Here is a 13,362-nt window from a genome sequence, read left to right as displayed (position 1 = left end):
TTTAACGTTGTTGAGGACTTTTATCACTTCTCTACGACGGTGAGAATGAACCAAATTGAGGGACTGCGAGCTAAAAACAGACTAAGGTCAAGAGAGGTCCTGGTGAGGTCCAGGGGTCATTTGTTGCGCCAAATCTGCTGGCGACCTCACAGCTCCGCCCATTTTCCAGTTGCTGACAATCTATTGGTTAGTTCCAGATCACCTCCAATAACTTAAATAGCCAACGGTCTAACGAGTTACCAATTACGACTCCGAGACCCCTGCTTCGAGCATTCTTCACTGGTCTTCAGAAAGAATTGTATTCAACGTTCAGAGTTTTGAGGCACGTACCCTGTACTAGAGCACCAGGCCTTTGACATGGATGGCATCACACTCTTCCTCTGGGGCTGCTGCTTGGCCTTTCTTTTTGGACTCTGTGTCTACTGGTAAGTAGGTTTAGATGTGGACCACTAAAGCGTTCTCTTTTTCTTTTTTTTTCCTCATTTTTTTCTAAATTCCTTTTCAAATTTTACAACGTCTTGACAGTCTTTGACGAATTTGGCGTGTGTTTGGAAGCTTGTCTTGTGCCTCTTAGTGGACAGGAATTGTAATCTGCTCACATTTGATACTCTCCTTTCAACTGTGCGTGTAATGTGAGCAAAGGTGCTCACAATCCACAAGTTAATTTATGCACATTTAATTTTTTTCTTGCAGGCACTTGAAGCGCCACTTCAGTATCTTCGAGAGGCTGAACATCCCTGGACCTAAGCCATCGATATTGGTGGGAAATCTCCGCGAGATTATGAAAAAGGTAGATCCCTATAACCTATAAATAAATAATATAAATACATAAATAGTAATGTGGATAAAGTGGATGATTAAATTTGAGAAATCAGTGACAACAATGACTAAAACAGAAAATTTCACAAAAATAAAAAAAATCTGTTGAGTTGATGTATTGATGGAAACGCAAAAAAAAGTGCGAAAGAGAGAAAGAGAGAGAGAGAGGGTTTAATGTTTTCTTAACTCGTTTTCAGGGTCAGTTCCATGCAACCGTTGAATGGAGCCAGAAATATGGACGCGTGTTCGGTTTCTTTGAGGGCTACACCCCGGTTCTCAGCATTAGTGACCCGGACATTCTGAGCCAAATTCTCGGGAAGGACGCTAGTAACTTCATGAGTCGCAAGGTGATTGCAAGTGAACTTTTCAAAATATACAGCAAAGGCTGACTAGACGCCAGAAAAAAAATCCACATCAAACTAGTAGTGAAAATCAGTAGATATTCACCCTGGATTCCGCTTGTTGCAAACAGATTTTTTAATGTAAAATTTGCGACAGCATTATCCTTTTTCTTACTTTCGCGTGTTTGTGTTAGAGATGATATTCATACTTCCTTTGACATGACTCTGTGTTTGAGAAGGAGAGAGAGTGTGTGTGGCGTGTGTTCATGTGTTCTTTTTATTTGCACTTTAAGGTGACTGTGAAAAATGTTCCTGTTTTCTTATACCTTTATGTTCCTGTGTTTGGGACAGCCGTTTCCGCTGGCTCCACGCAAGAGCCTCGGGCTTTTTCTGGAGAACGGACATCAATGGCGTCGCAGCCGATCTTTGTTGACGCCAGCCTTTTCCTCGGGAAAACTCAAACAGGTATGAATAAAACTGCTCTCTATCTCCCAGTCTATTTAAGTTATTCTATGATTAAGCATCTCCGGTAAATAGCTGTATCCCTGCCCATTAGTCACGGTCTTTATTACAGGGAATCATTGATCTTGAAGGTTTGAGCGATTGCAAGAAACATTCACGAAAATGTGATCTTTAACACTTTTTCTAAATAAAGCACACAGTTTGGGGTAGAGCTCTAAACCATGACATATCTGATGTATTTCCCCCAAGCAGCAGCCAGCAGGGAAGTGTAGAAAAAAGAAGAAAACAAATGTGAAAAAGACATTGCTCTGACAGCTAGTAACAACTAATTACTACTAATTACGTCTCAGGAACTCGTTTTTTCAGAGCTCGTTGAAAGCAATGGAGTGTCGGATTAGAAAGCTTGGTGTCTCAAAAACGGAACTTTAGGCTTTTCATTCTTGTAACGAATGGTAAGGGGAAATGTGTTGGGTTATTCTTTAGTGAGTAGTAACGGGGTCCTTGACGCTCTGTGTTGTCAGATGATGAATATCATGACTACTTCCGCCGACATGCTGGTTGAGAACCTGTCTAGCCGATGCAGAGGGAGGGAAGGAACCGTGGACATGTACAGCGCCTTCCAGTCCCTGTCTCTGGATGTCATTGGGAGGTGCGCCTTCGGCCTGCAGACCCGCGCCCAGACCGATCCCAACGACGAGTTTTTAATCACCATCAAGTCCCTCTTCGACCTTATGTCAACGACCATCATTCTACTTTAGTCAGTGAGTACAGCTATCTTTCTGATAGTAGTCATGGAGAACAGCTTGTACGCACAGTCATGTTTACAGTCATGTTTACAATCCGTATAAGCCAGGAGGGATTATATCGTTGCTCGGTGTATTATGGCCATTGCTCTATGATAGGACCCAATAGTCTCCTTGAAGGAACTTCTTTTTAAAAATGTTGCTATTGCCCGCCAGGTAAACGAAATCGTCGCATTGACACTTGGCTAAAACTAAACTAAAGACTCATATTTTATATTCTTTATTTGTCATTTCAATGCGCACAACTGTATGGCACTTACAAGTTCCTGTCAAAAGGTTTTGGACAATACAGGGATGTCTATTCATGAAGGGTCTGTCTCATTTTCTACCACAGTGGCCGTGCCGTTCCTGTCGACCTTCATTTTTGCGCTCAAGAACATGGTGGTGTTCTTCGGCATGAACCCTGTGGTGTGGCTCAGGCTCAGACTCAGGGAGGTCATTCGCATACGCAAAGAGATGGGGGTGAGTTATCTTATCTTGCTGAAGTTTGTCAATTAAGTATCGATTAAGAACAAATAAAACATTAACGCAGATTGCGAGCCCAAGAGGAATAAGTGTATGTACAATAATAATTACAATTTTATGTTTAAAATCTTTTTTATGTTATGTGGGATAATGAAGTAAGCCAAAGCTTAGACCAGTTCATTTGATGTATATTTTTAGGCAGTCGCTTTATTGAATGGTACAGATGATGGAATAAAAAAATACATGCCTTGGTGAAGATTTTTTTTTAAAGTTTAAAGGTTGTTAACAGCCTTGTAACAACGTTGTGCAGCGATTCCATAAAGAGGAAGTCTACAATAAACACAGTTCAGTTAAGTTACCTTCCGATTTCTTGACTGTTTCAGCCCAACAACAGGATCACAGACCTTGTACAGCTGATGCTGTTTCCGCCCACTCATCGCAGTCATGTCGAGGGGACGGGAGACGAGGACGCCAGTCACGAGGACAAGCTTCACGCCAAGATGACGGAGCGGGAGGTGGTGGCGCAGAGTCTGACGTTCCTCCTGGCGGGATACGAAACCACCAGCGCCGTCCTGGCGCTCCTCTCTCACCTGCTGGCGCACAACCCGCACGTGCAGGCTCGCCTACTGCAGGAGATCGACTCCCTCCCCAACAAGGTCAGTCTTGAAGGCTTGGCTCGCATTTCCTCCAAATAGTCAAGATATACAACAAGATTATTTCAAACAGCTCTTCTCTACTAACAAGAATAAACAAAAGTTAAGGGTGATTAGTGAATATACACGTTTGACAAGAAACAGTTGTTTGTTTACAGGAAGTGACGTACCAAACTGTCCAAAAGATGGAGTACTTTGACATGGTCTTTGACGAAGCCTGCCGTCTTTTCCCGACTGCGTCTCTGTAAGTATTTTGTCCGATGTCAGGCACTCTTCCTTCATTTCTTTTTTCATTTATTGATTCGTTCCTCACAATCAGGCTTAAAAACAATTTGATTTCTTTCACATCGTAACTTAAGTGCAGATATCAAAGGCCTTAAAAATCCCGAGAAAGAGGAACACAATCATTGAGAATCATTGTTTACAGAGAGGTTTAGGTACGAAAAATGTTTTTACATGGAGGCGCGCCCGTGGTTCAAACCTTGTATTTTTTGCGTGGTGTATAACCTTTTGCCCTCCGTGAAAGTCAGGTTTCCATGTCATTATGTCCATTGTTTTCAGAATTGTGACACGCAAAGCCGACAAGGCTCGGGAGTTCAAAGGCTTCACGATTCCTGCCGGGATGAACATTCACGCCAACATCTGGGCATTGCACCACGACCCCGAGTTCTGGAACCACCCTGAGGACTTCGATCCCGAAAGGTTGTCACGCTTTTTAAGCTCGCTAACAGCAAAATAACAGTTTATTTCTGCATTTTAGCGCAGAACTTGTAATCTTTTCTGTTTCCTCTTCAACTCAGTTTTTACTTTAATTCGTTCACAATTGTCTGCGCAAAAATGCATATTATTCTTTAGTAAATCGAAAAGACAGAGAATTTGACTTAAATCCAGTTCTATCGTTAAAAAAAGAATGACAGCCATGATGAATGTTGGGTTATCTTTTTGTCGTGCAGGTTCTCCACGAAGAATAAAGACAAAGTCTACCCCTACTCCTTCCTGCCCTTCGGATCGGGACCTCGCTGTTGTATTGGAATGCGCTTTGCCGTCTTGGAGGCGAAAATCGCGATGGTTCGACTCCTTCAGCATTTCACTCTCACGAGAGACGCAGGTGCCCAGGTAAAAAAAAAAAATACATAATGAAGATGTTCTTTTAAAATCACTGTGTTTTCAGCTTTAAGAAAATTACCCAACTGTTACTGCCTAAATTCTTGAAATGAGAAAAGCCAGGAAGTTTCATTTGGAGAAAAACGTTTTTGTTTAGTTATTAATTAATTAAATTTTTAACCAAATTTCGCTGAAAGGTCAAGATGACTGGACGATCCAGGAAAGGGAATGATTACTTTGCACGTTACAAAATTTTTAATCTTGTCGCTCCTATCAAAAATTGAAAATTAAACTGACATTTAAAAGCGTATTAAAGATCCTTAAAAGTTCAACCGACAGTTTAAGGAAAGCGCATTAAAGATCCATTAGAGAACAGCAGAGAAATAACTAATTATGGGATGGAAAGTCCAGAACAATTATTTTGACAGACATGTAAAACATTTTAATTTTCCTCATGGGAAGAAATTATGAATTTTAAAATGGTCGTTCAGCCTGCACTGGCAAGAAGAGTACTTTTAGATGAGTTTTAAGTACAGCAGGAGACGAATGTTAAAATATTCATATGAAAATCCGCCTTTTCTTTTTCTATTGTTATTGCCCTATCAAACATTCGCTGAAGTTAAAATGTATTTCTTTTTTTCTCCTTATTTCAGAAAACCATTGAGCTGCAAGCCCGCGGAGCGATTGTTCCCAAGGACAAGGTCCTGGTCAGGGTCGTCAGACGTGACCTCGGGCGCTATGCCAACCACGGCTGAAAGACAGACAAACAAACACACACACATAAATGCATAAGTTTGAGAGGCTTTTATGATATAGTCTTCAAGATTAGTCTGGCTTGGGATGCTGCCTGGCTGGCAGAAGTGAACGAAGACAAAGTTGGCAGACCAGAATGAACTCACCTGTCGAGAGAGAACTCAGAGAGAAGTTGAAGATGTCTTGCTGGCCAAGCCAGACAGAGCAAGGACGATGAGGATCTCATCAACTTCCATCATCGTTCGTCTTAAGCAATATGGAGAACGATTTGAACTGTCGATTGTGTTATTAAGGCTGACTTTCTGTGAACATTACTAATTTATATTCTATGATCAGCACTTTGAACGCTTTGCAGATGCTGAATCGCATCTTGCGGACAGAACTTGGCTGATCTGTCTGACAGTAATCCGAACTGGACCATTGCAAATGTTGAAGAAAATTATTTTTATTTATTTATTGTTGTTATGCGTGTTTTATAGCTACCAGAAAGATTAAGTGCTCACAAAATGTATTTCTTCATCTTATCATGAAAACATATAGGTCATATCAGAATATTACAGTGCGAATACGAGTCTTGTTACTTTGGTGATTTTCTGGATTTTGTTTTCACCATCGAGTATGTAGAAGAGGACACCATACGTTGGTCTATTCTACTAATACCTGGGTGGTGCAACGAGCCAGTCAAGCGTTTCTGAACGTTCAAGGCTTCCGTTAATTTTGAAAAGTGACACAGAGGATAAACCTTCAGTATCCGAACATTGCCGAACGAAATACAGTTGCTTCTGGCGAAAAAAGACAAATCTCGTGTGGCACCCAGTCTACTTGTCATATTATCTATCACATAATCCTTGTGTTTATATGTTCGGGTCGTCATATAGCCTTCGTTACTGGCTTGGAGTCAAACACCACTAACTCCCCCTCCGCCTCACCTCCCCAACCACAATCTCTGATGATGTGTTGGACTTGATCCACGTACTAACATCTGACAGTCACGTGGGCCTCACATGCTGTCAACATTCCTTCATGTCCGTGGTTTTTAATCGAATGCAAAGTAAAACAGATGTCTCAACGATGAAGAATCATCGAACTAAAACAAGTTTATTTACATTTGAACTTTTTGAATACTGACTATTTTTTTCTAATATGTAAGTATTTGATTGCTTGCTTATTTTTATGAACGGCTCTATTTGTCCTAAAATAGTTTTGCAAGTTAAATGTTGAACTGGAGGGATGAGATCGACATGTATGACGTGCATGAAGATTAGCGAATGTCTGTGCGTGTGTTGGTGTGGACTGGACTGTGACTATTGACGACAGTACACAGAATCTTGGTGCTTACCATCGTCAACGAATGCTTCATGTGGGCTTTTCATCCTATTGTAATTGCATGCGAGCATGTTTACAGTAAAATATTGGAATGCAGAACAAACAGAATAAAGTGATATAATCAAAATAACGTGTTTTTTTTTCTATCCAATGATTGTGACTTTTGAATTCTGTATTTTGAATGCAGAATTCTGTAGTTTGTAGCTTGTAACGGTGTCTCTTGAATTGTTGCCTGTGTCACATGACATCTCTACGACACACAAAGAACTATTCTCTCACACAAAAAACAATCACAGCTGATCCGTCTAAAGAAAATAAGAACAGGACACCTTCATAATAACATATTTTATTTTGTGAGTGTGTGAACCATTATAAACTCGCGCACATTCAAGCTTGAGAACCAGAAGACACAAAATGTGGTATGGAAATGCTTGAAATCCTGGGTTTTGACTAATATATGACAAAATTGTGTGCGCGCGCGCGTGTGTGTTTGTGTGTGTGTTTGTGTGTTTGTGTGTGTGTGTGTGGCTGCGATAGCCTGAACTACGCTGAAATTCCCCCATGCATATATTTGCATGATCATTGAGTTGTGGGTTCGTTGAAGTATGTATGGCGATCGTTTAAATCTGATTAAAAAAAAATCGAAGGTATTTAAGAAATTTGAACATGCATCCCGAAACGTTTGGTCTGAAAACTGTAATATTTATTAGTGTGCTTCGTAGAGAATCTGCTACAATGAACACGGTGTCTGCCTGACCAGAGACGGTAGGTTGTCCAGGAGAGCACCAGACCGTGAAACAACAGCATTTCGTGTGAGTTAAGTAAGTTAGGTAAGAACAAGCTGTTAGTTTAGATAAGAGGCTTTACGACAGTGACGGGAGGAAAAGAGGATGGAATTTACAAAAGCTCATGGAAGTCATACAGCCGAGCGAAATACAAGAAAGGCACAGAAACTACAGGTGAGGGGTCAGGTTGGTAAACTCTCAAAGGCAGTTAAATGCCCCTGATACCCCGCGGGAGTGACTGACGAAAAATGTAATTCCACCCGTCGTGTAGTAATCTTGCTCGCTTACCAACTGACCAACAGACTTGTAAGCACTGTTTAGCTGTTGCATGTTATTCGCCAAGCTAATATAAAAGTGAAAATGAATGCACAGACTTCATCCATTCTGCTCAACAGCCCAAGAAAGTCATTCAACACAATCCACACTTCATTTCTTGCCAGAGTCGGTCGTTCCAAGCACATGATTTGGTTGACGATTGCCTGGTGTTGTCGTCAGGCGCAGACAGGCAGATGAATGAGAGCCAAGCTGTGATGATGGTTCTGTAGGTGAAGACCGCGGCCTGGGGTCCGAGACCGAGTATAGGTGTGTGTGTGGGTGGGTGAGTGGGTAGGAGGCTGATGTCTTTACTTCGCCGTCATCATGGTCACGAACTCTGAAAAAGGAGGACATCATCACGTGAAAAAATATCAAATGATTTGTTAGAGACTGATCTCCATATCTAACCCCTCACCCTGAAAAATAACCCCGGACAATGCGTGACCAAGAAAAGGTCAGTGTCAGTCATGCCATGAACGCATGAGGAATGATATATACAGACATACGAACGACGCATGCATATAGATGCAGGCACACGCACTAACACACACATATAGCGAAAAAGATAGATAGAACATTAAACACATATATTTAGCCAGAAAATGATTCATCTATTTTTCTGCCATTAGTACTTAAGAACAAACATTCAAGAGCTAAAGTGACGATCAGTGGTGTCTGTCTATACAAACACAAGATTCTGCTGGAAGTTTCATATCAGTCTTGTTGCTTTTGTCTAGTGCAGGTCAACATTGACAGAATAATGATTGGAAACGCATAAGTCGTCACGGGAGCCTCCGATGTTGATGTGAAGCATCCCGGGGCACATGTCACGTGGCATCGTCGTCCAGCCGTTTGCTGTTGCTGAGGCTGGTGGTGTAAAATTCTAGCAGACACTGAACAGTTCATTTATACTCAACCTCAGCATGAGCAGACTCGCCCGCGTGCCAGAACAGCAAGTAAGTGAGTTCTGTTTCTATGGCAACAATCAATCAGCCGTGTCTCGACTGGGTCTCAGTCGATTCAGCTGAGCTGTCTGTCGCCAGATTCCTGAAGTGGAAACGGAGGGTGAATGCTGGGGAGGGGGTGATATTGAGGACATCTATCCCGTGGTACTGGCTACAACAACCAGAGAGATGTGCATCGCTAGAGAGCCAGCTAAACTGTACTAATTATCCTACTGAATGTAGCTAATTAACACAACAAAATCGATAGAGCGTTGTGAATTGCTGTTTCCATGCTTTTAAAAGACCTAGTGCTGATTCGTTTTCTAAATTCTGCATTTTCAGAGTCTTTTATACACTTTATGCACTGGGTTCAAATTTAATTATAATTCAATATGATTTACGATATGTCTATAGAACATGACGCACACACACACACACGCACACACACACACATGTGTACACACTTGCTAACACACACATACGCATACCACTAGAGATAAAAACAAGAGTCGTGAAAGGAAATCAGGAAAAACATACTTTAAATTCTGTTGTAATTAAATCTTTCTAAATTTTCTTGCAAAATGTGAAATGCCCATAAACACAGAGGATACACAATAGTTCAATAGAAAATAGAAAAAAAAACGTACTCCTTATGGGTCTCCTAAACAACATAGATAGTGGACATTACAGTGGTTACAAAAAACTGGCTATGATATCAAAATTGTAGTCTGGTTACATATATACTGTGCAAACTATCAGGTGACACAGTCTGTGACCTATTGACCTGCAGGGATGTCTGACATGGCGTCCCACAGTCCCGTGCTTTCATGAAAATCGCGCTAAGATGGTTACATCAACTCGACAAACAAGTTATATCACATGGTTTCAAAATGATATCGATAACTGACACATTTGAAATGTTTATAATATATAGGTTAGATAGTTTCGTGGTCTATTTCTCCATGAATAAACACTGAAACAACATGAAAACTTTCTGCATCAGGTCATCTAACACCCTTGTGAGGTTTACGGCCAACCGAAAATCAAACAAGAGTAACACTGGGTACACACTCGTCAACTGCAGGTCCTCGGGCAGCTTGGGTAAAACAGTATCACAAATGTATATCGAAGATAATCTGATGACTTTGTATCCTTGTCGCGTCTAACAGTCTCTTTCCTGATGTGAAGTGATGCGACCTTTGATTATTTACATGAAAACTTCAGCGAACACAAGATCCGAGAGCATCAAGCAGGCATCTCGATTTTAATAAACATAAAACAAACAATAGACCTTGAGTAGACATCCTCATAGCCGTGTCGTCATCATCATTGTCGTCGTCGTCGTCGTCATCATCATCATCGTCGTCGTCGCTGTCATCACCTCACATGTAATAACCATTTTATTTTACTTTCATGTAATGTGTGCCACTCTAGCCAAGAATGTATTTGCTCAGACGAGGGTAGGGGGACATAACAGTTTAGCAACATTTGTTGGTTGTTTCATGGAATGTGAGCAGCAGGCGAGCTGATTCGCGAATGGCCAATGAGCAGTGAGCCTTGAGCTGTTCGAGCAACACAAAGACCACAAACAAGGAATGAAGAAAACGTGGGAATGGATGTGTACAGAGCAATGTTAGGATGAGAAGGTGGAGGGAGTTGTGTGTAGCAGACGACAGTGTGAACAACTTGTGTCGAGCTCTCACATGTCCGCACAGACTTCTGGTCAAAGAGACACCAACACTCGAGATTTCTCGTGAAGCTCGGACATCACAAAAAGTTAAAAATCCAGGTTTGTGGGCTGTATGGAAACATGATACAGAGAGATAAAAATGTCATCTAACAGAAACACGCCATCAGAAAAGGTTGTGTCGTGACTAACACACCATCAAAATGTCACACAGACATTAACCAACTAGACAACCCACTGTGACAGACTTGTCACAGCCCATCCAGAATGCGATTCAAAATTTTTTTGTTAAGAACACGCTTTGATCTTATAATTCTGGGAAATGAATTTTTTTAGATGAGAGTTTGTTCATGACTATACCAGCCACACGGTATTTGCGTAAAACGTTTGCTGTGTACAAATGTAAACAAATGTTTTTACAAGTGTCACCATTGAACATCACACTAAGACATCTCACTGAGTGGGTCTAGTGCCCTCATAGAGATGCCCTCGATCGAATGAACGCATGAAATCGATTGTGTCCTGGCGTTCATCGATTCAGGGCTGACAGTTTTCCATCTAAATTCTAAGGGAAACCACAAAAGATGAAAATAAGAGCCGACCACCTCCCTTTTAATTATTCACCATTCAAAATTCACCGAGATTTTCTGGTTTATCAGGAAGATCTTTAAAAAACGTACCTTAAATTTCTGTCAGCGATTTTCTTATAGTACAACAAGTAGATTGTGACAATGTGGGTTCGAACAATAACTCTTAAAATGTTGACAGCCAATGAATACCTCATTGACATCACTGAGATCCGGTAAACGAACTTCAAAATAGCTAATTTGTTCATATTGTTCATAGAACTATACACAGATGAGCGAAAACTGATGTCAGAACTAAGAAGTTTGTGTTTGAGTTTAGAACTTTCAGACAGACAAACAGACAGATAATCAAACATACAGGCACGCTCTCTCTCTCACACACACACACACACTCTCACACATGCTTACGCACAGTCGCACTCACTCAGGTAGGTAGATAATAGATAGATGCCTTACTATGAGATTTGTATAGAGAGACAATGAGGTTTAATCAGTTAATTTCAAAAACAAGTCCTCTTTATCCTAGAAGTCCAGTGCTCTCACCATACTCACTGTCTGAGCCCCACGTGCTATGTTCACACAGAGACCGCGCTGAACATGAACAGTGAACAGTGAGCTACAATGGTGTCCCCAGCAACAGAGCGTAAACACATTTATTTCACAATAGTACAACAGCATAAAGTCTTTCATGAACAAATCAAAACATTTTGACATCTGACTTTAAGTCTGACACTACAAGCTTCAAGAGGCTTTACAAATTTAAAGAATGCTAATGAAAAATTATTTCCAAAAAGGTGCAAAAAAGAACCAAGTACATCCTAAGCTATTAATAAAAATATCATTAGGACTTTTCAAACTGAGGTTTCTCCTATTCCCTTCCTTCAATCCTTTTAGACTGGTGGCTTTCATAATGTTTCTGAATAGGGCTGCAGGAGTTCATCGAAAAGGAATGTTGTCATGGAAACAAGACTTTGTTCACGAGTACCTGAAATAATGTCCTTACACACGATGGCCTCCGTGCGGTGGCTTCAATAAACACCGGACAGACTCCAAACGCTGGCGAGACGAGGCTTCAGTCTCCAAAATGAGTTCAATATTGTTATTGCACATAAACAGTTTCAGTCTTTCCACTGAAACCTCACCAAAATACATCGTTGGCTCGCGCGATGGCGAGAACAGTGTTACACGTAGAAAAGGATTCCATTGAAAAATATGCAGGTTGCAACGAAAACATCACATTTATCTGGGTCTTTCTGGTTCACCAAAAGTGTTACAAATATTACTGGCTTTTGCTTTCAGATTAAAAACGCTAAATTTGCACATAAAATAATATCGAGTCCAACAGCAAAAATAATTCTTCCAAATCTCCAAAGAAAAAAAACCCATCAAGTTTCTCCTTTCTTGATTCTGAAAACCACCTGCTGGTGATGCTCCACGACCACTCACTGCCTCTGAAGGCATGCAATTTCCGAAATATGATCTCCAAGATGCTTCAGCGTGGGACTGTTGCACCTGTCTGTTACAATCCACTCGTGGACTTTGAATGTTAGTGACACAGACGTTACGAGACTGAACACAACAAAACATTTTCCCATGATGCAACGACAACGTAGGAATGCAAGGCGCACTCAAGCTGGTGGGAGGGTTTGGGCCGGGGGATCAGGGGTGGACAGGACCACCATTTTTTTAAAACTGTTTTTCCAGAGTGGGATTAAAAAAGTGAATTTCTCAGTGGAGGAACGGATGGACTGAGGGACAGATGGATGGTTTGATGGTTGTATGGCTGTGGACGTATTGGGAGGGAGGGTTTGCCGGTAAACAGTCAGTTCAGGCAGGCAGGCAGACAGGCAGAGGCATATTAGGCGGGTGAAGGCACGCCTGCTCATGTTACGGCGGCCGCCGGCCGACGCCATCACTATCGCTTTGAGTTCTTAGAAAGCAGTTGGGATGCGAATCCCATGAAATCTGCAACGAATGCAAAGAAAGCAAGAGGTTAGTACGTCGAGGTTACGTGAGCAAGCCGCCGGACAGACTTAAACCACATACAGTGTGTCATGTGTTGTCAGAGTGATGCAGCTGTGTACTTTGGTCTCCTGGTTCCTGGGCCAGTGTCAGCGCTTACAATTTTCACATTCAGTTTTCTTTTCACAGAAAAAAACAACTCATTTGATTTTTTCCTCTTTCTAAACTGTAGTGGATTGTTCAATGAGTAAAAAAAAAATAAAACTGAGAAAAAGAGGAAAACTCCACTCCTCCCAGAAAAAAAGCGCGTTCTCTTTTCCAGGAACCGGAACCACATATTAAAGGGAGTTAATGCA

The 13,362-nt window shown here is 41.3% G+C and overlaps 1 protein-coding gene and 1 pseudogene across 5 annotated transcripts in view; one reads left to right on the top strand and one right to left on the bottom strand.

The window, feature by feature from the left end:
• Positions 1 to 82: 82 nt before the first annotated feature.
• Positions 83 to 6,759, top strand: LOC112567862 (annotated as a pseudogene).
• Positions 6,760 to 7,208: 449 nt separating this feature from the next.
• LOC112567844 (calmodulin-A-like) overlaps positions 7,209 to 13,362 on the bottom strand; it is a 71,477-nt gene continuing 65,323 nt past the window's right edge. For 4 of the 5 annotated variants that reach the window (XM_025244683.1, XM_025244714.1, XM_025244700.1 and 1 more), the window contains one exon: positions 9,305 to 13,009. In XM_025244683.1, coding sequence (XP_025100468.1) covers positions 12,960 to 13,009 — 50 coding nt within the window. In that variant the 3' untranslated portion in view covers positions 9,305 to 12,959. Of the gene's footprint in view, positions 8,164 to 9,304; positions 13,010 to 13,362 lie in introns of those variants that run through there. The other variant, XM_025244693.1, reaches the window with a different exon arrangement.

This window comes from Pomacea canaliculata, linkage group LG1 (assembly GCF_003073045.1).
Source record: "Pomacea canaliculata isolate SZHN2017 linkage group LG1, ASM307304v1, whole genome shotgun sequence".
Lineage (NCBI taxonomy): Eukaryota > Metazoa > Mollusca > Gastropoda > Architaenioglossa > Ampullariidae > Pomacea > Pomacea canaliculata.
The sequence above is the reverse complement of the archived record's forward strand: the minus strand, read 5'-3'. Positions and strand labels throughout refer to the sequence as shown.